This window comes from Anabrus simplex, chromosome 6, assembly GCF_040414725.1.
Source record: "Anabrus simplex isolate iqAnaSimp1 chromosome 6, ASM4041472v1, whole genome shotgun sequence".
NCBI lineage: Eukaryota > Metazoa > Arthropoda > Insecta > Orthoptera > Tettigoniidae > Anabrus > Anabrus simplex.
The window spans coordinates 74,862,916-74,886,858 of NC_090270.1; the positions used below are offsets into that span (position 1 = coordinate 74,862,916).

General features: G+C 37.0%; 1 protein-coding gene across 1 annotated transcript in view; it reads left to right on the plus strand.

Annotated features, from left to right (window-relative positions):
- LOC136875874 (meiosis 1 arrest protein) overlaps positions 1 to 23,943 on the plus strand; it is a 147,754-nt gene that overhangs the window by 26,870 nt on the left and 96,941 nt on the right. Inside the window, exons 3-4 of the mRNA XM_067149496.2 lie at positions 1,804 to 1,905; positions 7,845 to 7,979. Of these exons, the coding sequence (XP_067005597.2) occupies positions 1,804 to 1,905; positions 7,845 to 7,979 (237 nt within the window). The remainder of the gene's footprint in view (positions 1 to 1,803; positions 1,906 to 7,844; positions 7,980 to 23,943) is intronic.

Consider the following 23,943-nt stretch of genomic DNA (forward strand, 5'->3'; position numbering starts at 1 on the left):
TATCTTCCTTCCTGTCTTCTGTGAGAATCCTAATTATCTCTCTCAAACTTTCCAACTCCTCCCTCATACCCCTCATGTGTACTATCACACTGTCCCTGTAATAATTAAGAGGGAAATTCCTCAAGGCAGTATTATTGGACCTTTATGTAAGTCAGGTTGTGAGTTTCACAAATAGGAAAAGTCCTCTGTTTTAATTACAGTGTTGATGGGGTGAAAGTTCTGTTTGGGGATCATTGTAGATACCTAGGTATTAATATAAGGAAAGATAGGATACAGATCTCTGCACATGGTTATGAGGGTGTTTAGGGTTTGTAGTGAGAATGTAAAGGAGAGGGCATACAAGACTCTGGTAAGACACCAAATAGAGTATGCTTCCAGTGTATGGCACCCTCACCAGGATTACTTGATTCAAGACCTGGAAGAAGTCTAAAGAAAAGCACCTCGATTTGTTCAGGGTGATTTCCAACAAAAGAGTAGTGTCACAAAAATGTTGCAAAGTTTGGGCTGGGAAGGCTTAGGAGAAAGAAGACAAGCTGCTGATTGAGTGGTATGTTCTGAGCTGTCAGTGGAAATATGGCGTGGAATGACATTAGTAGACGAATAAGTTTGAGTGGTGTCTTTCAAAGGAGGAAAGATCACAATATGAAGATAAAGTTGGAATTCAAGAGGACAAATTGGGGCAAATATTCATTTATAGGAAGGGGAGTTAGGGATTGGAATAACTTATCAAGGGAAATGTTCAATAAATTTCCAATTTCTTTGAAATCATTTAAGAAAAAGCTAGGAAAACATCAGATAGGAAATCTGCCACTTGAGCGACTGCCTTAAATGCAGATCAGTAGTGATTGATTGATTAATTAATTGGTTGATTGATTGATTGATTGATTGATTGATTGATTGATTGATTGATTGATTGATTGATTGATTGGTTGGTTGGTTGATTGATTGATTGATTCCTAATAAAGTGTAAAATGTTCTACTACATGTAGTTTAACATAATAAACACAATCACATAGAATAGATAAGTTAAATATTTCTAGTACCTACCTAAAACAATGATTTACAGCAGATTGAATGGTATTTACTATCACATAAGAATTTACTCAAAATTTCCAGGGTATTGGAGTCTTTTATTGAAGCATCTAATAGTTTTTTTTTTTTTTTTTTTTTTTTAATTGGTGCAGGTAATGCATTCCAAATATCAGCTCTCCATTTTACAAATTAATATTTACCATAGTTTGTTTTCTGTAGTCTACCTTTCACTTTATGTGAATGATTGGTCCTGCTTATATAACGGGTTTTCTAGCTGATTGTTCACCTCTCACCGTTCATATAGTGACATATGGCATTCAGCAATTCATAAGGAATGAAATATGCCTGATGGCTGGCTATTATGCCCTTGAAAATAAGAATGAAATATTTCTCTACACTCTTCTATATAAACTTCTTGAATAATTAAAGAGAGGATTATGAATCTTCATGCGAACATTTTGAGGCATGGGCCAAAAACTTATGCTGTTGATAGTTTTAAATATTTTGGACAAGTTTTATGGTGATACATGACCAGACCGTTAATTTATAAACTGTTTATTGTATCTTCATAGACGAAATTTAGTAATGAGAATTATGCTTATGAAATTATTTTATTATAGGACAGAATCAGTATTCCTGACAAAACAAGTTGAAAGAGTAATATCAAGAAAGATCTCTGCAAATAACAGTAAAAGTTTACTAAAAGGTAATAATTAATTTTGTATAATGATGCACAAACAAATTATACATTATATGTTCTATTTCTTTCAGGCGCCAGTAAATGAAAGGCTCTCAATACAAGATTTTAAAGACTGCTTAAACTTGGCTATTAGTTCTATATTGAATGATTTTAATTCAAAATTTGATTCTGTGGTAAGTTAATTGAGGGAATGAGTCTAATTCAGTCACAATTTAGGCTTTCATGAGTGGCATCTTGGTGAATATAGAAGAATTTTTTTTTTTTTTGGCTTGTGGCCCATGGTGGGTTAGTGGCTTCCATTGTTTCAGAAATTGCATGTAGCATTTTTAAGTGGCTTGCTCTCTTCAAAGAGCAGTCACAGACTGAAGCTGTAGTTTTGCACTCCCATTATATCTGTGGCTTAATACAAGAACAACCAATGTCAAAAAACCACAATTGTGTGAATATAGCATTGAAATTTGATGAAAACTTTCATTGACTATAATTCTGATAATAATCTCTTCTGGAATTTAATATTTCACAGTAACAATTGTGATTATAGATGCTACTAATTGAATGACATTTACACTTTATAGCACTTTTTTAAATTAGAATTTTACTGAAATTGGTTGTTTTTGGATTTAATGAATTAAGTAACTTTTAGACATGGGTTGTTTTTTAGACAATTATTGATCACTAAAATATTCCCAATTATGCTGTTTTAGACAATGCGAACAAATCTGGTACTAGTATAATTAAAGTAAATAAAGTTTTTGCATAGAGCCTCCGTGGCTCAGGCGGCAGTGTGCCGGCCTCTCACCGCTGGATACCATGGTTCAAATCCCGGTCACTTCATGTGAGATTTGTGCTGGACAAAGTGGAGGCAGGACAGGTTTTTCTCCAGGTACTCTGGTTTTCCCTGTCATCTTTCATTCCAGCAACACTCTCCACTATCTTTTCATCTGTCAGTCTTTAATCATTACCATAGAGAAGTGCAACAGGCCTCGGAGCCGCCACAATTCCTATCCTCGCCGCAAGTTCGGGACTTCATACATCCCATCCCTGACCCAGTTATTGACTGGAAAACAGGTTGTAGGTTTTCATTTCATTCAACGTTTTTGCATGTTCAGTTCACTTCCATCCAATATATTGATTTAGAGAAAAACAATATAACACTTTACAACATACTAATATTACTTTCCACACTGTCTCATTATTCACCATCACTTTCATCTGGTAAGTGCTCTGCAGTGTCTCCTGAGAAGTCTGGCAACATATTCTGGTGAAAGAGCCTGTGGATGTACAAAGGGCATGAATGACTGTAGGTCTCTGACATTTTCTGCTGACGGTAGTATACAGTAGGTGTGTTGTGAATTGGTTGCACGTCATGTTGTACAGGATATCTGCCTCTTCTAATTAGATTTAAGGTCTTGAACTCTTCTTGTACACTAAAGGAAATTTTATAGAATATGTTCTCAGGTGAATCACACCATGTAACAAAGCACATTCCAGTGTTAAATTAACCAATTTTGACATTAGTTTTTCTAGCAGTGAAAAACATGGTTGACCATTTCACCAATGTATACACTGGTGGTTATTGCAATAACCCTTTCAGACCTGAAAGAAAACTGGAGGTGTGAATTTTTGTTTGTACGTCAAGAACTGACTAAAATGCTCCTCAATACACATATTAATAGTTTATTTTACAAAATAAAAACTAACATCCGAAAAACAGGACCCACACAATTGTGCGTATCAAAATTCAAAACCTCGTTATATCACGTACGATGGTGTAGCTTCAAAATTTACGTTCACTAACCAATGTACACACTTCATTGAATATATTCCGGTATTCAGTAAAGCTTCTAGATGAATATAAACGCAGTAAATAAATACTTACTTTCGGCACTACTGCTTCCTGCCATCTCGCCGATCAACTGTGCTTTTTAAACTCTTCTTCCTTCGCCCTGGCGGTCAAGCGTATACTAAAATCAATTGAAATACACGCCACGTGTCCTGCACAATCACTGCAGTCCGGTGTAGCGCCGAAAAAACATCAAATACGGTCAGGGATAACTAAAATACGAACCCACACAATTGTGCGTACTCGGTCTGAAAGGGATAAGCTGTTCCATGTTTATGATGACATTGGCTTCCCTGGATTCCATGTCCTGTCAATTCCACAAAGGTTAGACATTGGTTGTTTTAGCACATAAAACTCGAGCACTTTTTGAGCTGATTACAGTACCTATCTTAAAACCACAAAAAACTGACATTGGTTGTTCTTGCATTAAGCCACAGACATATTGGTTGTGTTTGGACTTCTGGTGTACTGACGAGGTCAGTGCTAGTTGGTTTATTGTGATGGCTAGGAGTGGCCATCCTCAGGCCAGCAGAAGTCCTGCATAGAGAACAGTGTCACGATCATGTACATTGGGAGAACTTAGCTACACTTTCAGTCTACTACTAACCTTTGAAAATACCATACACAGTTTCTGGTGAAACACTGGGAGCTATTAACCCAATTCAGCCACAGCCTACAAGCCCAGAAATAATTTTTACTAAATTCAGGTTGACCAGACATCCTGCTTTTGGAGGACATGTCCTCCTTTTAAGACTTTGTCCTCCTGTCAGGCATTTAAAAATATGCTAAAATGTCTCGAATTTTAGAATTTATGTCCTTTGAAAACATAATTTTTTGTGAATGTTATTTCTTGACCTTCTCTAGTCTTTTTTATAAATTAAGATTGGTACTTTTGCCCCTAAACCCATTTCTACTGCAGCATTGGCTGTCCTGCTATGCAATGTTTTTGGTTTACAAGCCACCAGCAGTTTAGTTCTTTGTTTTATCCTGCACTCTTGAAATGTATTGTGTTTGTTACATATGTTTATGAACATGGCATAATAAAAATGTCAATTCAGTGAAAATAAAAACTACAACAACTTCAAAGTGATATTTGATATTTTTGAGTTCAAAGGAATGTTGCTGAAGGATGTGGAATTTCCTGCTGTCCTCCTTTTTAATAAGGTGCCCTCATTTTCTTTCACCATTTTCTCCTACAATGGCATTGTGTCTTCTGCCATCCCTGTCTATATTCATCTAGTTAAGAGCAGTTGTGTTGTAAACAAGATAAGGTTTACAAGAACACAACTTATTTATTTGCTTCACACAGAATTCTACAGTATGTACAGGAATAAAACATAAAATTGTCTTGAAGCAAAGTAGATGATTAATCTTGAGAGAGTTTCTGTTTCTATACACTATGTACACTCTGAATGTATTTACACTCACTGCTATCTTGAAAAGATAGTTCTTGGGAAAGATATAGTTCGTGATAGTTGAAAACTATCATTTGCACTAGCATAGATTAGCTAAGAGAGTTCCTTCTAACTTGAAGTGTCTGAGTTCATAAGCTTGTACTAAATGAAAGCTATGTTCACAATTAGAGAATCTAATGTGTGTGTCGGAGCTTGAGTGAGCTTGGGGATGTGTGGCATACAACATCGGGGCTCGACATGCATGAAGGAACGGGAAAGTGGAGTAGTGACCTGAGGTGAAACCTCATACTACCAGAATTCCGTCCACCTGGTCGAGACACATTTTTAAGAGGAGTAGCCTCCGTGTTCGACGTTCAGTGTATTCTGGAGCAGGACACTGGGGAGAATCCTCATGAGTGACAGACAGGGAGCTCCTTATATACTGCACATGACGTAACAGACACGCGCACTGAAGACTGCGCGTCGAGTCTCGAATGATCCACGCTTGCGTGCATGCAGCTGGCTGGCGCTGAGCGAAGAGAGCGGAGGACATACAACAGTTTTCATGTTTTGTATTATAAATGTACGAGAACTCGCACACCTTGTTACAACAGAGAAGTTTTTACTTTTTGCCTCTTAACCTCTTTATGATGCACAAAATTTTTAAGTCCTTATTCATACTAGTGAAAGGTTTGAACATACCTAACAAGGTCTAAAATATTTCCAAAGCAAAATGAATGTATCATTTCGAGACTTACAAAACTTCCTTGAAATATTGCAAGAAAGTCTTCTTAGTTAGCAAGTCACCTTGGCACTGATGTGCACTCTCCGAAATTCACCTACTGATCTTATAAAGATCAATCAATCCCTACTGATCTGCGTTTAGAGCAGTCGCCCAGGTGACAGATTCCCTATCTGTTGTTTTCCTAGCCTTTTCTTAAATGATTGCAAAGAAATTGGAAAATTATTGAACATCTCCCTTGGTAAGTTATTCCAATCACTAACTCCCCTTCCTACAAACAAATATTTGCACCAATTTGTCCTCTTGAATTCCAACTTTATCTTCATATTGTGATCTTTCCTACTTTTAAAGACATCACTCAAATTTAATCATCTACTGATGTCCTCCCATGCCATCTCTCCACTGACAGCTCGGAACATACCACTTAATCGAGCAGTTCGTCTCCTTTCTCCCAAGTCTTCCCAGCCCAAACTTTGCAACATTTTTGTAACACTACTCTTTTGTCGGAAATCCCCCAGAACAAAGCGAGCTGCTTTTCTTTGGATTTTTTCCAGTTCTTGAATCAAGTAATCCTGGTGAGGGTCCCATACACTGGAACCATACTCTATTAGGGTCTTACCACAGACTTATATGCCCTCTCCTTTACATCCTTACTACAACCCCTGTATACCCCATGTGCAGAGATCTGTACCCTTTATTAACAATCATATTTATGTGATTACCCCAATGAAGGTCCTTTCTTATATTAACACCTAGGTACTTACAATGATCCCCAAAAGGAACTTTCACCCCATCAATGCAGTAATTAAAACTGAGAGGACTTTTCCTATTTGTGAAACTCACAACCTGACTTTTAACCCCGTTTATCATCATACCATTGCCCACCGTCCATCTCACAACACTATCGAGTTCACCCTGCAGCCGCTCACAATCTTGTAACTTATTTATTACTCTGTACAGAATAACATCATCTGCAAAAACCCTAATCTCTGATTCCACTTCTTTACATATATCATTGATATATATAAGAAAACATAAAGGTCCAATAATACTGCCTTGAGGAATTTCCCTCTTAATTATTCCAGGGTCAGATAAATCTTCGCGTACTCTAAATCTCAGAGTTCTATTTTCTAGACATATAGCCACCCATTCAGTCACTCTTTTTTCTATTACAATAGCACTCATTTTTGCCAGTAGTCTTCCATGATCTACTCTATCAAATGCCTTAAATAGGTCAATTGCAATACAGTCCATTTGGCCTCCTGAATCCAGGATATCTGCTATATCTTGCTGAAATCCTACAAGCTGAGCTTCAGTGGAATAACCTTTCCTAAACCAAAACTGCCTTCTGTCAAACCAGTTATTAATTTCACAAACATGCCTAATATAATCAGAAAGAATGCTTTCCCAAAGCTTACATGCAATGCATGTCAAAGTGACTGGCCTGTATTTTCAGCTTTATGTCTATCACCCTTTCCTTTATGCACAGGGGCTACTATAGCAACTCTCCATTCATTTGGTATAGCTCCTTCAACCAAACAATAATCAAATAAGTATTTCAGATATGGTACTATATCCCAACCCATTGCCTTTAGTATATCCCCAGAAATCTTATCAATTCCAGCTGCTTTTCTAGTTTTCAACTTTTGTATCTTACTGTAAATATCATTGTTATCATAGGTAAATATGAATACTTCTTTAGTATCACTCACCTCCCCTATCTGGACATTATCCTTGTAACCAATACTTCTGCCTTTTGAAGATCCTCGCACACACATTCCTCTTGTTCGTTAATGATTCCTGGAATGTCCTTCTTTGAACCTGTTTCTGTTTTTCACTAAAATTTGTATGATCACCAATTATGCTTTCCATCATGTTATCATTAGCTGACTTCTTTGCTAGATTCAATTTCCTAGTAAGTTCCTTCAATTTCTCCTTACTTCCATTGCCATTTCTAACTCTATTTCTTTCTAACCTGCACCTCCTTCTTAGTCTCTTTACTTCTCTGTTATAATATAGTGGATCTTTACCATTCCTTACCACCTTTAAAGGTACAAAGATTAGTTATATATTCTTTCCTATCTGTTATATTTCATTCCTTTTCTTATTCAAAGTGCAATGTTTCTGTTTCAGCCATCTGTTGGCAAGAGAAATTTTCCTGCTCAGTTGCAGATAACAGTTGTTACCAGAAAGGAAGGAGCTAAGACTCAAGAATTTCTTGAAGAATTACTGCAATCTATGACAACAACAAAACTCAGGAAGATTCAAGTAAGAATCAAAACAAAAATATCATAATTTATTGTGCTTATTGTAATTTATTTTATTATAAAAAATATGAACAAAATTGCTAGCATGAATATTTACATAAAAAGAACATTTACAAGACAAAATTACAAGGTAACCTTCACTTTAACCCCAGTTTTCTACATCTATTTCTTTGCAGCCTGTGATGAGCTTGTCAGTGCCTCACATTTGCATGTCACCTCAGCAGATCTTCAGTCTTGATTAGGGATATCTATCTATATATATAAAATAAGAGTTTTGTCTGTACATTGCTCAGAATTTGAAAAGAATGGTATTTATGTATCGGTCATGTCCACAGTAACAAGGAAACGCACTTTTTTCTTTTCTCTAATTCTGTCTGTCTGTCTGTCTGTCTGTCTGTCTGTCTGTCTGTCTGTCTGTCTGTCTGTCTGTCTGTCTGTCTGTCTGTCTGTCTGTCTGTACACGCATCACGAGAAAACGGCTGAAGATAATTTAATGAAAATCGGTATGTAAAGTCGGGGGATGAACCACTACAATCTAGGCTATAAATAATTTTATTCACGCTGAGTGAAATGGTAGTTTAGGGGAAGACCTAAAATTGAATTCTCAAATATTAATATTATTAGTGGTCTTATCAATAAATAATACATAACTAAAGTTATATAGAATTAAATTTCTGATCATTTATATCTTATACATTTTTACCATACCGGCTTTAACACAGAAATTAATGAATTTGCATTTTTATTGCTAAGTCCATATCAACGCCGAGCCACTACAAAGTGGGTTAACATAATTTAATGAAAATCGGTATATAGAGTGGGGGAATAAAATACTACAGTCTAAGCTTTAAACACTTTTATTTACCATGGATGAAATTGTATTTTAGGGGAAGGCACCTAAAATTAAATTTTTAAATACCTATGTTAGTGGTTCTATCAAAAAGTACTACATAACAAAAGTTATAGAGAATACAATTTCCGATCATGTATGTTTTATTCAGTTTTACCATAGCAACTATGATAAGAGTGGTATTTCAGAGTCGGAAGAAAACTAAATGTGAAGGCCTACAATATCAAAAGTGCATAACACTGATCAACAATAACATAACATTGACCATTGTTTGTTGTGATGTGCTGCCACTCAACTCCAATAGATAGCATTACTATTGCGTACTTGACAGAGTATAACAGCCTGACTGAATATTGGCGGGAAATAACTGGGGAGTTAGGAAACTTTCTTCTTTAGCATGCCATTTCTCTGATTCATACATTTTCTGATACTGCTGGTACGTAACACATGGTTCATTCTAGTATTCCAGCTATTCGATCCCTACTCTGATGCGCTGTTTTGAATGAGCAGTGTGCCCACTTAAGGCAGAGGCTCACTTAGTAGTAGTAGTAGTAGCATGACCTCGTCTAGAATTACAATTTAGGCCTATTCCAAATTATAGCACCGCATTCAATAAATAACTCAAAATTCAACCCTGAAAGAGCCGTTCTTTAAGAAAAGCTTTTTCATCTTCACTTTTATTAAATTATACATGCATTTTATTCCAAATTAGCAGTGAATAGGGAGTTTCTCCTCTGGCTTGGAGGAAAAATTTGCCCCCAAGTTAGATAGATTTTTCCGCCGCCATTGTAGTGAATTGAGATTTTCCGGCTCATCGAATACTCCTAGGAAACAGATTAGTAAAAGGGCATAGTTTTTGCCCTGGGACTCTTCACTATTCGCCAAAAAGACGAAGAATGTTCACGGATCACAGCTGTCTGCGACTTGGTTATTTCAGCTCTGGAACTTTAGACTGTTAGATCAGCAGTGTAGTACTGTTCGTTAAAAGTGATAAATGAGTGGTTTTTCATTTAATATAATATTTCATATGAAAGCATTGCTTTTAATCGCACCATTCCTACTGACGTCATTGTAATGACCTATGTTCATTTCAGTTGGGAAAACCACTCAGACAGTCTTTCTGAGGATATAAAAAAGCTGATGGAGAGAGAGTGTCTGCCATTATAATGAAAACTTCCCAACCTGATTGTGACTGATGGTAGGCAAGCGGGCCTACCATTACAATAAAAATTCCCTTATCCAGTCTTCATATGAGAAAAGACGTTTGGTGACTTCCCTATCGCGTTTCTAGGATAACGTTATGCCCATTGCATTTATGGACGTTTTCCAAAATGGCGCATGCCGAAGGTATAGACCACTCAAGCTAAAAAGAGTACATAACAAAGTCTTAACATTTAAACACAATAGCAGGCCATGACTTACTCAAAACTACTATATTACGAAAGTGGTGCAGAACAGAGAAAAGTCAAGTAGAGTGTTTCAAAAAAAAAAAAACAAGTAAAATAGAAGAGATTATTGAGAAAAAGAAATCACTTGAAAAAATTAACCCGAGAGAATAAGAAGTGGACTGACATCGCTCTGTGGAAATAAGGAGATTACCAAGATTCTAATAGAAATACCGAGGAAAAGCTTCGATAATATTGAAGAAGACAGCGAAACAATATATAAAAATAAGGTGGAGGATATAAAATACACTGAGAATTACAAAAATTCATCCAAATACGTGTAATGATTGTCCCGAAGTACAAGATCTGTTAAACTACGAAAACAGAAACTGGAAGAGGAATAGCATAGGAATAGCATTGAATTACTGCATGAAAAGAGAAGTCGTAAAAGAAATAATATTTCCGAAATTAAATAATTTAAATTCTGAAGAATTGGAACTTAAAGAATTGGACAATTATTTATCGAAAGAAGACTGAAAAAAAAATAGCTTAGAAGAAATATTACTTTAGTTAAAATCTAAAATGAATATGTACTTCTCAGACATATTTGATCTTGTCGGCAATTTTTCAAAGAAGATGATGGTCTGCTAAACACCCAGATGGACCGACCTGGAGGGAGATATCATCCGAGTAGTTAAAACTACCCGAGATGAGATAAGGATGTCGCCCAGCCAGATCAACCTAAGATGAGGAACCCAGCCAGTCATCGAACCATGGCCAGAATACCAGCCATGTGACGAACGGAAGAGAAGCAACTGAGGCCCGAGATGACGAAAGACGAGCTAAGTGTTTATATTAAGTAATATAATTCTTAATTCATGTGTTTTTGCGGTATATGTGGTGGAATAGAATAGCCTAAGCATGAGCTAATTAAGTGTGCAAGTGAAAACAGTGAAATGAAGTGCATTATATTTAAGATACTAATGATATATTACTCAATGTAGAACTAAAGGATATCTCGTGGAGTATGGTTACGTATTAACAAGTGATTCAACAAGGTAAATGAGAATACGGTTAAGAAGGAAAGTAATATAACAGCTGATTTCAAAGAGTGTAAAATGATGAATAATATCTATGAGTTTCGTAAATCCATCCAATCTTAGATTACGTCATGTGTGGGTCGCGTATTGAGAAATGATATTTAGAATCAAGTTATTCCTTGCCGGATATTATTGTTTAAAGTACATATACGGTAAGATATTTTAAGGTTATGCATTGCATTTTATAGTGAATTGGTCAATGAAGTTGAGGAAGTTAAGAAGGTATTAATTGAAGGTTATAAATGATAATATGGAGCTTATTGAGATGATTTAAGTATAATATTGCGCGTTGCGATAGTTAATGAGACATATATGTGATGAATAGACATTAAATATGCATGGAATTGATGCAGTTAGACGATGCAAATACTGAAAAGGAATACGCCGCAGAAGTAACTTATAATAAGGTATGGATGGTTAAAATACGTATATAGTTGAGAATTGAAGATGATATGGATGTAATTACAGCTATTAATAGATAGATATATGTGTTTCGTGTCGTATTCTCAGAAATATAGAATGTGAGGTAGGCAAGATGGCATATGTAGCTGACGTATAAGCATAATACCAAGATGTCACACCGCAGATACTTGGTGAATTTCTTGCACACGTAGTATATGTGAGATAAGCTTAACGGCTGAACGCATATTGAGCAGTGATACAATGAATTAAGAATTATACAGGTAGAAGAGGGAGATAGGTTACTTTATATATTGAGTATTGTTTTATATTTTAAGTTAGAATTTTAAATGAAGAGATATTATAATAGGAGCCGTAATTTTAAGTGGCATTAGGGTAGAAAACCTTAGCAAGTCAGTCGTCATAATGTTTTTCATCAGATGATATTCAACGCTAACGAATTCAGATTTTAACATTGTAAAACATGTAAATTGTGTGGAGGAATCCTGAATCTTTCGTAATGATGATGTAATTATGTTATATTAATGCACATGAATGATTAACTTAATTTTTTCAAGGATAATTGGAGATATTTTGACTTCATTTCACAAATATTGGATTCATAATATCATGATAGTTTAAAAATAAGCTAGCGCTAAATTAAACTTTAATTTCTATGGAATAATATTTATTTATTTTTGAGACAATAATTATGGAGTTCATGAAGTTATTCATTCTCATTTCTTTCAATAATTCATTAGTTTAATAAATATGTTTCTTGATTATTTTCATAATTCAATGAGTGATAATTTATAGTGATAGATACTAGACTGACTTAGTATGTAAGGTAATTTTTGAGTGAGTTGCGTTATGAAATTATGGTAGAAGATGAGTTTGCGAATCTATGCGGTAAGGTGAAGACGTTCATCGGATGATATCGCGTATGGTCGTTGTGTCTTTCTTGGAATTCACGTAAAACCTGACTTATAGAAAAATTAAACATTTTTCTTGCTTGTGGATACCCTGGGACTACATCTGACTAGCCAGAGTGATAGCTGTGTCTCACCTGGACGCGGGTAGGGTTCAGTGTTAAGAGCTATGCAATTTAATACAATCTTGCTCACAAGGTGTACACTACCTAACCTAGAATTCTGTATACAATGTAGAATTCCATAGCGAAGCATGGGTACATTAGTTAGTTTAGGATAAAAGGAAAGCCAGACAAATACAGAGAAAGAGAAGAGGTAATAAGACAAAGGTGAATCTCTCACTCTCATCATTCCCTCAGTTCTGAGGATTGTGACCTTCGATAGGCTATTGTTCAACACTACATCTCTTGCAGTCCTCGGCCAGACATGCTATACCAAAGATGTTCAACCCAGCTACTTTTTTGATAATGTTTGACTGTCAAGTAGGAATCATCTACAATCTCACTTCCTGGGAACATTTCCAAGGATAATAAGTTTTTCCAAGCTGTCTATCCCATGTCGCATAGTGTGTCCGAAGAACTGTAACACCCTTTATTTCTTCTTCTTAAGATGCCGTCTTCCTACAAATGTTAGTGATCCAATAGATTATGATTACTCACAAAACAGCAGCTTGAAAGGTATTTGGAACATTTTTCTTTACAAGTACATTTCAGAAGCTTCAATCTGCCTCTTCAGCAGAGGTATTACAACAACAACATTTACAAAAAAGAATACAAAAGTTGAAATCTAAAAAAGCAGCTGGAATTGATAAAATTTTTGGGGATATACTAAAGACAATAGGTTGGGATATAGTACCATATCTGAAGTACTTATTTGATTATTGTATGCATGAAGGAGCTATACCAAATGAATAGAGAGTTGCTATAATAGCCCCTGTGCATAAAGGAAAGAGTGGTAGACATAAAGCTGAAAATTACAGGCCAGTCAGTTTCACATGCATTGCATGTAAGCTTGGGAAAATTCTTTCCGATTATATTAGGCATATTTGCAAAATTAATAATTAGTTCAATAGGAGGCAGTACAGGTTTAGGAAAGGTTTTTCCACTGAAGCTCAACTTGAAGGTTTCCAGCAAGATATAACAGATATCTTGGATTCAGGAGGTCAAATGGACTGTATCGCGATCGACCTATCTAAGGCATTTTAATAGGGTAGATCATGGGGGACTACTGACAAAACTGAGTGCAATTGGACTAGACAAAAGAGTGACTGAATGGGTGGCTATATTTGTAGAAAATAGATCTTGGAGAATTAGAGTAGACAAAGCTTTATCTGACCCTCTAATAATTACGAGGGGAATTCCTCAAGGAATTAGATATTGTGGCAAAAAGAAATAGTATGTGGTATCTATAAATGATATATTTATAGGAATGACGAAAACGATGTAAATCACAACACAGGTAATGAAAAGTGATCGACCCACAGCACAAAGGATCATCAAACAGTATATATTTTGAGCTACTCAGCACCTAAGGCAGGCAGATATCATTTCGCTGGTGGGAACTTGTCAGACCACGGAAGGGCATATGTCAGATACCCAAAACCATAAATCTCGTCAGGTTACGGCAACACAAAAACTAATGTGTTAGACATGACATTTATCAATCGGCAGAGTCAGTGGAGCTTCAGCGGGCCAACCAAGAGGGCCGTCCGTGGTAAGTGCAAAGTAAAAAAAAAAAGAAGAATAGAGGGGAGGGAGCACACAACAAACAAGAATTAAAGAAAAGGGAATCAATTCAAGTAAGTTATATTTCAACCATAAATGACTAGAACAGGCAGAGTGCAACAAACCAAGAATAGGAATCACACAGATATTAATAGAATGGGATCAAGACAGATCTTGATTAAAAATTCTTACGAACAACACAAAGTCCCATAATCGGGAGAGAATCACAATTAGTATATTTTTTGAAAACAACACTGATTAAGAAAGCAAGGGGGGTATTAATCCAATTTGACAATAGTGATTAAAGGCCACACTTACAATCAAATATCAAACCCAAAAAGGGGTTAGTAGAATAAAGAGTTAGAGCACGTTACAAGACAGAAATATACGAGTTAATACCGTGGAAAGAAAAGAAAGGAGACAGGCTGAGAAGGGAAGGAAAGGGGGGGGGGAGGGGGGGGAGAGGGGTAGATTTTACCAGGCTGCTTAAACCCTATCAGTTAGTTGTGTGAGCGACTGCTCCAGCCTCAAGAAAAGTTCAGGATGTGGCAACACTTCTAACATTTTTCCAGATGTAGTTCACCATGTAAAGTTAAAGATTAATAAAGAAATCAGTCTGAAGGACTCTGTTAGAATGAAAGCCAGAAGGGCATAGAATAATCAATAGTTCAGTCTTCAAGTCTTGATGGAAACACGAAAGATGAAAAAGTTATAACATTTGCTCACCCAGTCTGTATGAAGATTTTCAATGCAGCTTTTCTCAGAATAAAAATTTGAAACATCGCAACGGACCAGCCGCCTGCGAAATATTCTGTTCTCTCCACTCAGGAATTATTTCACTCGATGTCAGACCGGCGAAACGAAGTAATAGCACACCTATATAGGTGGTGAAGTGAGTGCAGAAGTAACACGAAGAAAAATACGTTGCGTGACGTCACAGCGGAGCAGCAGCAGTGGAGTGGAACAGGCCAGTTAGTGAACAGCTGAGTGAGCAAGGAGATGGTGTGAATATGGCAGCAGTAGAATGCGACGGATGGCAGGCGGTAAGAAGAAAAAATCTTGATGTAGTAGACAGGTTGTAACATATTCCCACCACTTGGCGATTCTGAAGGATGGGGGGATGATGACGATGATCCAAAGGATGAGAAGAAATTGTCATGTTGTCCGAGCGAGGTGCCTAGGCAGGAGCTCGTAGAACGATGCAGCAGAAACAGAAAGGAAAAACCAAACAGGCATAAGCAGCGAAGTAGAAAAAAGGAGAAAGGGAAAAAGGATGGGATGGGGTGGAGAGAAAAAAGGGGGAAAAGGGTAGGGAATAATGAGGAGAAAAATGATCCGGATTGAAAAAAGGGAATTACAAAAGTATACATATATACATGAATAAAAAAAAGGAGTGGCCTTGATATGTAAATGAACAGATGCAATAAACATAGATGCTTAGAGCAATATATTTGATTTAATAGTAAAATTTCCCATATTAGAAAACAGAAATGGGATAAGAAACCCCCAATAATTATTATATGGGAGAGTCAGACATGGGGCGACGGTGAGTGGAGAGAGCAGAACTGAGTGAGCAAAAGGAAAAGAAGAAAAACACAAGTAAAAAAAATATTTCAAAGATGGACAAATGGAAGAAGATAATATAACAAAAGGGAACAACAAAGTTAGCCTGGAAAAAAGCCTTATCCCTGACCACCAGGAAAGGAAAGAGAAAATTTTTTTTTTTTTTGAGAAAAATGAGCCTTTTTAACATCAGTAGGAGTGTTGAGGGATTACAGGAGGGCGGTAGTCGGAGAGGGAAAGGAGAGGATATGAAAAGGGCCAGTCCACCGGGGGGAGAGCTTTGCAGATAAATTTTGAGAAGTATAACTAATGGGGTGATTCTTTAATAATACAAGATCAGAAAGTTGAAAAGATGGAGTATGGACTTGGGAATTACAGGCTTTGCAATGAAGATCTCTGGCCTGAAGGAGATGTTGAAGGGCGTGATTCAGTTGAGTATCAGTAAGAAGATGGGAGGGGGTATCCAATAATGAGGATAAATTCCAAGATAAAGAGAGGTGTGTGTGTAACTCTCTGCCAAGAAACAATTTAACAGGGGTATAAGAAGTAGAAGAGTTAATAGTAGCATTTAATGACAAAAAAAATGGGGAAGTTCAGAATCCCAAGATTTATGGTCAGTAGAATGAAAAATAGAAAGAAAGGTTTTGAGATTTTGATGGTAACGTTCTAAAATATTAGCCTGAGGATGATATGGTGAGGGTAAAATATTTCTTGATACCGTGAGAGAAACAAAAATTGTAAAAGGCTTTGGAAGTAAAGATAGAGGCATTATCAGAAACTAATACTTTAGGAAGACCAATAATAGGACAAATTTGATTACATAATAAATTAATAATTATTTGGGAAGAAATATTGTGTAACGGACGAACAATAAGAAATTTTGAAAAACCGTCAAGCGAGGTGAATATATATGCATTTGATTTTGAAGATTTAACTAATGGGCCAACAATGTCAATATAGAATTTCTCAGCGAGATAAGTAGCAGTAGAAGCTGCATAGGTACCATAGGGTTGGTGGTTGAGGGGCTTATGTTTCTGACAAGAATCACATAAACGGGCCCAAGAATATACGTCTTTTCTAATCTGTGGCTAAAAAAAATAAAGAAGCAAGACGAGCATAAGGTTTAGCCATTCCAAAGTGGCCCCCAACAGGGGAACCATGAAAATACTGAAAGATCATAGGACGTAAATTTGAAGGGAGAACGAGGCGAGAAGTGGCACGTGGAGTAGGTTCAAAGACGAGAAGATGATTCTGCAAACAAAAAGGACCAGAGTAATTTGGAAGAGAAAGGTCATGAATCAGCTGTTGGCAATACGGATCTTGTTTCTGATGGTTTACACAAGACTGAAAAGGAAGAGTTGGTAAGGGACGAAATATAAGTAATAGCATTAACAGGCAAATAATCAATTTCAGGTTCATGGGGATTGATTGTCTTCAAAAAGGCAGGATAAAGCATCAGCAACTGAATTGTGAAAGCCCGATACTAACTTGAGCGAAAATGTAAGGCGAGATAAACAGAGGAGCCAACAACCAGTACGACCTATTTTAGGAGCATTATGAAGCAACCAGGATAAAGCTTGATTGTCAGTATTTGCTACAAATTCCCGATGGTCCAAGTACTCAGCAAAATGTTCAATAGCCAGAAGAAGCCCAGAGCTTCTCTTTCGTATACAGAATATTTTCGTTCAACAGGAGATAGAAGACGGCTGAAATAGGCGATAGGTAAGGTTTGGCCATTACAAGTTCATTGTAATACAGCACCAAGAGCAACATCAGAGGCATCAGTTGAAAGTTCAAAGGGCAAGGAAAAATCTGGAATTTGCAGGAGAGGGGCGTGAGAGAGTTTAGATTTTAAGGTATCAAAAGCAGTTTGTTGAGAAGCAGCCCAGTGAAATTTAATGCCTTTTCTTTTTAAGGAGATTTAAAGGTTCCGAAATTTGAGAGAAATTAGGAATGTATTTGGCATAAAAGCCAACCATACATAAAAAGGACCGCAACTGTTCCAAATTCTGAGGAGGGTGAATTTTGTGAATGGCAGAGACGTGGTCAGGATCAACAGTGACACCCTGTGAACTTAGGATATGGCCAAGAAATTTGATAGATGTTTGAGCTACAAGAACCTTGGAAGGGTTAACAGTTAAACCAACTGAACGAAGATGTGTAAGAACTTCACGGACATGCATTAGAAGATTCAAAATCAGGAGAATGAACAAGGATATCGTCAATAAAAGGAAATAAATATTTGTACTTAATATCGGAAAATAAAGAATCAACAAAATGCTTCATGATCTGGGAGCCAATATTTAAACCAAAAGGAACTTTTTTGAACTGATATAAGCCATTAGGCGTAATAAACGCAGTGTAGCGAGAGCTAATGTCATCAAGAGGAATCTGATTGTAAGCTCAATTAAGATCAAAAATAGTAAAAAAAATGAGAATTAGAAAAATGTTGAAAAGCAGATTGTACTTTGGACATCAGACAGGCATCATACAATATACGAGAGTTCAATTTTCTATAATCAACAATGAATCTAAAGATCCATCAGGTTTATTCACAATGAAGGCAGGAGAAGCATAATTGGAGGATGAGGGAACAATAGTGCCATCACAAAGCATCTTATCAATTAACTGGTTAAGAATTTTCATCCTAGGAGGGCTGAGAAAATATGGAGAAGAACGAACCGGAGTAGTGTCAGTCAGATCGATATGAGCAGTGAAGTTCTTAACAGTACCTCAGTTGGGGGTGATCACATCAGAAAATTCATTGAGCAGAGTCTGTACCTCATCAGAATAAAGGGAATTAATTGTGAGAGAAGTAGACTGATGGGTAAAAGAATAATCAACCAGGTTTATCAAGGGAATAGATTTAGATGAAAAGTGAAAAGAAACCTGGGAGTTAACTGAATCAATAATGAGACCAATATGAGAAAAAAATCAAAACCTAAAATGAGAGGAGATGATACATTTTCAACCACAAGAAAGGTAAAAGGCCAGGAAAAATATTGCATTTTAATGTTTAAAGAAATAGTTCCAAGGACATGAAGGGGTTGATTAGATGCAGAAATACATTGCTGGGAAAATGGAACATACTGCAAATGAGGAAAATTGGCTTTTAATGATTCAAAAAATGATAAACTAATAAGAGATACAGCCGCACCCGAATCTAAAAGAGCAATCGATGGCAAATTATTCACAGTTATCAACATGAGAAATACGAGGAAGAAAGGAAGCATTATTTATACTGGAAGAAAATTGAGGAGCATTTTGAGCAGCAGAAACGGTAGATGAAGGCAGGTTTTCCCCAATAACACGACAACTGCCTAACGACGCGGGTGGAAGGCGTTTCCCGAAAGTGAGGCAGTGCAATACTTAGAAATGTGTCCCTGACCTTTACAGTGGAAACTGTACGATTTGTTGATGGAGAAGGGGAGACGGAAAGCGAAGCTAGTGAAGTAGGTGGGGGAGGGGGTACGATACCAGGTGGGGGAATAGATGAATAATATGAGAGGTCTCCTAAAGAATTGATGACATGAGACTGAGCCAAGTTATATAATTGAAGCATGATAGTAGGGGGTTAAGTGCATCAAGGAGCTGATGAAAGGAAGGAGCAACATAGAATTGGACAATTGAAATTAATTCAGAAGTATTATAAGCAATACATCACTATAGGTGGTAATAGAATCAAGGTAGTCATGTGTAGGTTCGGTGGGTAGTTGGTGGCTACGGATAAACTCAGTACTTAGTTTATAACGAATCTCATATGCCAAAAAATAATTGTGTATTATAGTCCGTAAGTGAAACCATGAAGAGAAATTAGACATATTATCGAGCCAAAATTTTGAAAAGAAACCAGTAGTTTTAGCCGGCAATAGACCGATTAATTGAGGAAAGGAAGCTAGTGTAATATTTAAAAATTTTCTAACAGAGAAAAGCCAAATGGTCAAGCTGCAAGGATCAGTAGCCTGTAACTGAGGTACAAGAAGCAATGATTGCTTAACTATCTGAACATTAAGTGCACTGTCAACAGAGGTAAGGTGAGGGGAAGAAGAAAAATGGGGTAGTGGAGACGGCGACATTGCGTGTTGAGAAAATACTGGAGGAGGTTTTGTGTCATCATTGAATGGATCAGTTAAAGGAGAATGCATTGATGAACTAGAAGAAGGAGAGAAAGAAATCAAGTCCCCGACGGGAGGGTTGGGCAAGGACAAATTATGATATGAAGGAAGTGGTGAAGAATTGGAGCTTTCACCCAGAGGAAAATTGTCAGAAAAACATGCCATATCTACAAGTGAAAAAAGAACAGTGCATATAATTAGTACAAAAGATTGCCTGCTACCATTTGTGGCGAAAAGAAATAGTATGTGGTATCTATAAATGATATATTTATAGGAATGACGAAAACAATGTAAATCACAGCACAGGTAATGAAAAATGATCGACCCACAGCACAAAGGATCATCAAACAGCATATATTTCGAGCTACTCAGCACCTAAGGCAGGCAGATATCATTTCGCTGGTGGGAACTTGTCAGACCACGGAAGGGCATATGTCAGATACCCAAAACCATAAATCTCATCAGGTTACGGCAATACAAAAACGAATGTGTTAGACATGACATTTATCAATCGGCAGAGTCAGTGGAGCTTCAGCGGGCCGACCAAGAGGGCCGTCTGTGGTAAGTGCAAAGTCAAAAAAAAAGAAAAAAAAAAGAGAGAGAGAGAACTTGAGGGGAGGGAGCACACAACAAACAAGAATTAAAGAAAAGGGAATCAATTCAAGTAAGTTATATTTCAACCATAAATGACTAGAACAGGCAGAGTGCAACAAACCAAGAATAGGAATCACACAGATATTAATAAGGGCTCGGCCATTTTTACAATAGAATACGATCAAGGCAGAACTTGATTAAAAATTCTTACTAACAACACTAAGTCCCGTAATCGGGAGAGAATCACAATTAGTATATTTTTTTAAATATATAAATTTTTTGAAAATGACACTGATTAAGAAAGAAGGGGGGGGGGGGGTTATTGATCCAATTTGACAATAGTGATTAAAGGCCACACTTACAATCAAATATCAACCCCAAAAAGGAGTAAGTATAATAAAGAGTTAGAGCATGTTACAAGACAGAAATATACGAGTTAATACCGTGGAAAGAAAAGAAAGGAGACAGGCTGAGAAGGGAAGGAAAAAAGGAGGGGGGGATTTTTCCAGGCTGCTTAAACCCTATCAGTTAATAGTGTGAGCGACCGCTCCGGCCTCAAGAAAAGTTCAGGATGTGGCAACACTTCTAACATTTTTCCAGATGTAGTTCACCATGTAAAGTTAAAGATTAATAAAGATATCAGTCTGAAGGACTCTGTTAGAATGAGAGCCAGAAGGGCATGGAATATTCAATAGTTCAGTCTTCAAGTCTTGATGGAAACACGAAAGATGAAAAAGTTATAACATTTGCTCACCCAGTTTGTATGAAGATTTTCAATGCAGCTTTTCTCAGAATAAAAATTTAAAACATCGCAACGGACCAGCCACCTGCGAAATATTCTGCTCTCTCCACTCAGGAATTATTTCACTCTATATCAGACCGGCAAAACGAAGTAATAGCACCCTTATATAGGTGGTGAAGTGAGTGCAGAAGTTACTCAAAGAAAAATACGTAGCGTGACGTCACAGCGGAACAGCAGCAGTGGAGTGGAACAGGCCAGTTAATGAACAGCTGAGTGAGCAAGTAGATGGTGTGAATATGGCAGCATTAGAATGCGATGGATGGCAGACTGTAAGAAGAAAAAGTCTTGATGTAGTAGAGAGGCCGTAACAATATATAAAGTAAAGAGTAAAGAAGAGGAATCAGAGATAAGGCTTTTTTTGGATGATGTTAATCTGTGAAGAGTAATAAATAAATTACAAGATTGTGAGGAACTGCAAAATGACCTTGATAATGTTGTCAGATGGATAGTAAGCAATAGTATGATGATAAACAGGGTTAAAAGTCAGGTTGTGAGTTTCACAAATAGGAAAAATCCTCTCAGTTTTAATTAATGCATTGATGGAGTGAGAGTTCCCTTTGGATCATTGTAAGTACTTAGGTGTTAATATAAGGAATGATCTTCATTGGGGTAATCACATAAATGGTATTGAAAATAAAAAGTACAGATCTCTGCACATGGCCATGAGGGTATTTAGGGTTTGTAGTAACGATGTAAAGGAGAAGGCATATCCCTTTCAGACCTGAAAGAAAACTGGAGGTGTGAATTTTTGTTTGTATGTCAAAAACTTACTAAAATGCTCCTCAGTACACATATTGATAGTTTATTTTACAAAATAAAAGCTAACATCCGAAAAGCAGGACCCACACAATTGTGCGTATCAAAATTCAAAACCTCATTGTATCACATACGATGATGTATCTGCAAAATTTACGTTCACTAACCAATGTACACACTTCATTGAATATATTCCGGTATTCAGTAAAGCTTCTAGATTAATATACATGGAATAAATAAATACTTAATTTTGGCACTACTGCTTCCCGTCATCTCGCCGATCAACTGTGCTTTTTAAACTCTTTTTCCTTCGCCCTGGCGGTCAAGAGCATACTAAAAGCAATTGAAATATACGCCACGAGTCCCGCACAATCACTGCAGTCCAGTCTAGCGCCGAAAAAAAATCAAATACGGCCAGGGATAACTAAAATATGAACCCGCACAATTGTGCGTACTCAGTCTGAAAGGGATATAAGTCTCTGGTCAGACCCCAACTGGAGTATGGTTCCAGTGTATGGAACCCTCACCAGGATTACTTGATTCAAGAACAGAAAAAGTCAGCTCGATTTGTTCTGGGTGATTTCCGACAAAAGAGTAGTGTTACAAAAATGTAGCAAAGTTTGGGCTGGGCAGACTTGGGAGAAAGGAGACAAGCTGCTCAAGTAAGTGGTATGTTCTGAACTGTCAGTGGAGAAATGGCGTGGAATGACATAGGTAGATGAACAATTTTGAGTGGTGTCTTTAAAAGTGGAAAGATCACAATATGAAGATAAAGTTAGAATTTAAGAGGACAAATTGGGGAATCATTTATAGGAAGGGGAAAGATGTTCAATAAATTTCCAATTTCTTTGCAGTCCTTTAGAAAAAGGCTAGGAAAATAACAAATAGAGAATCTGCCACCTAGGCAACTGTCCTAAATGCAGATCAGTAAAGACTGATTGAAAAAAAAAAAAGCTGAGTAAATCACAGATGGATATAGTGGAAACAATAGACATGGAGATTATAATCGTGATGTGTCAGAATGGAAAAAGAAACCGTAGTGTGTAGGTGGCTCTACTTGATGCTGGCCCAGCCAGAGTCATATGAATTCTCAATCCCCCCCCTCGAAGGTGTACACCAGCTTCTACGATTCAGTCTTCTGACACCCAGACATTCTATGCACTTCCAGTGCTTATCCTTGAATAGTCCCTTGGTTAATATGTCTGCAGCCATCTTCTCAGTTGGCAAGTATTCGAGATGAATGTCCCCAGATGAAAGAACCTCGTGAACAAAATGATGTTGCACATCAATGTGCTTAGTCCAAAAGTACAAAACAGGATTTCCAGCAAGCTTCTGAGCTTGAATGTTGTTGTTGTATAGCTGCACAGTCGACATGCTGTTAATGCCTATCTCCCCTGCTAGTTATGGTAAGTTCACTGCCTCTTTTGAAGCCTCATTCAAGGCCATATATTCAGCCTCCATTGAGGACAATGCCTTGTCCGTTGTTTCCTGTATTCCCAAGATACGATTCCGCCATACCGGTACATTGTAAAAGTGAAGCCAGTGTATGATCTGCGATCGTTGATGCATGCAGCCCAATCAGTATCTACATAGCCAGTTAAATTATTGATATTGCTTCCAAAAGTGATTTCCATGTCAGAAGAACCCTTCAGCTACCTGAGTATCCTCTTTGCCACTTGCCAATGTTCTTTGCCAAAAGAATCATTGTATTGGCTTAAGACACTCACTGCATGAGATATGTCTGGACG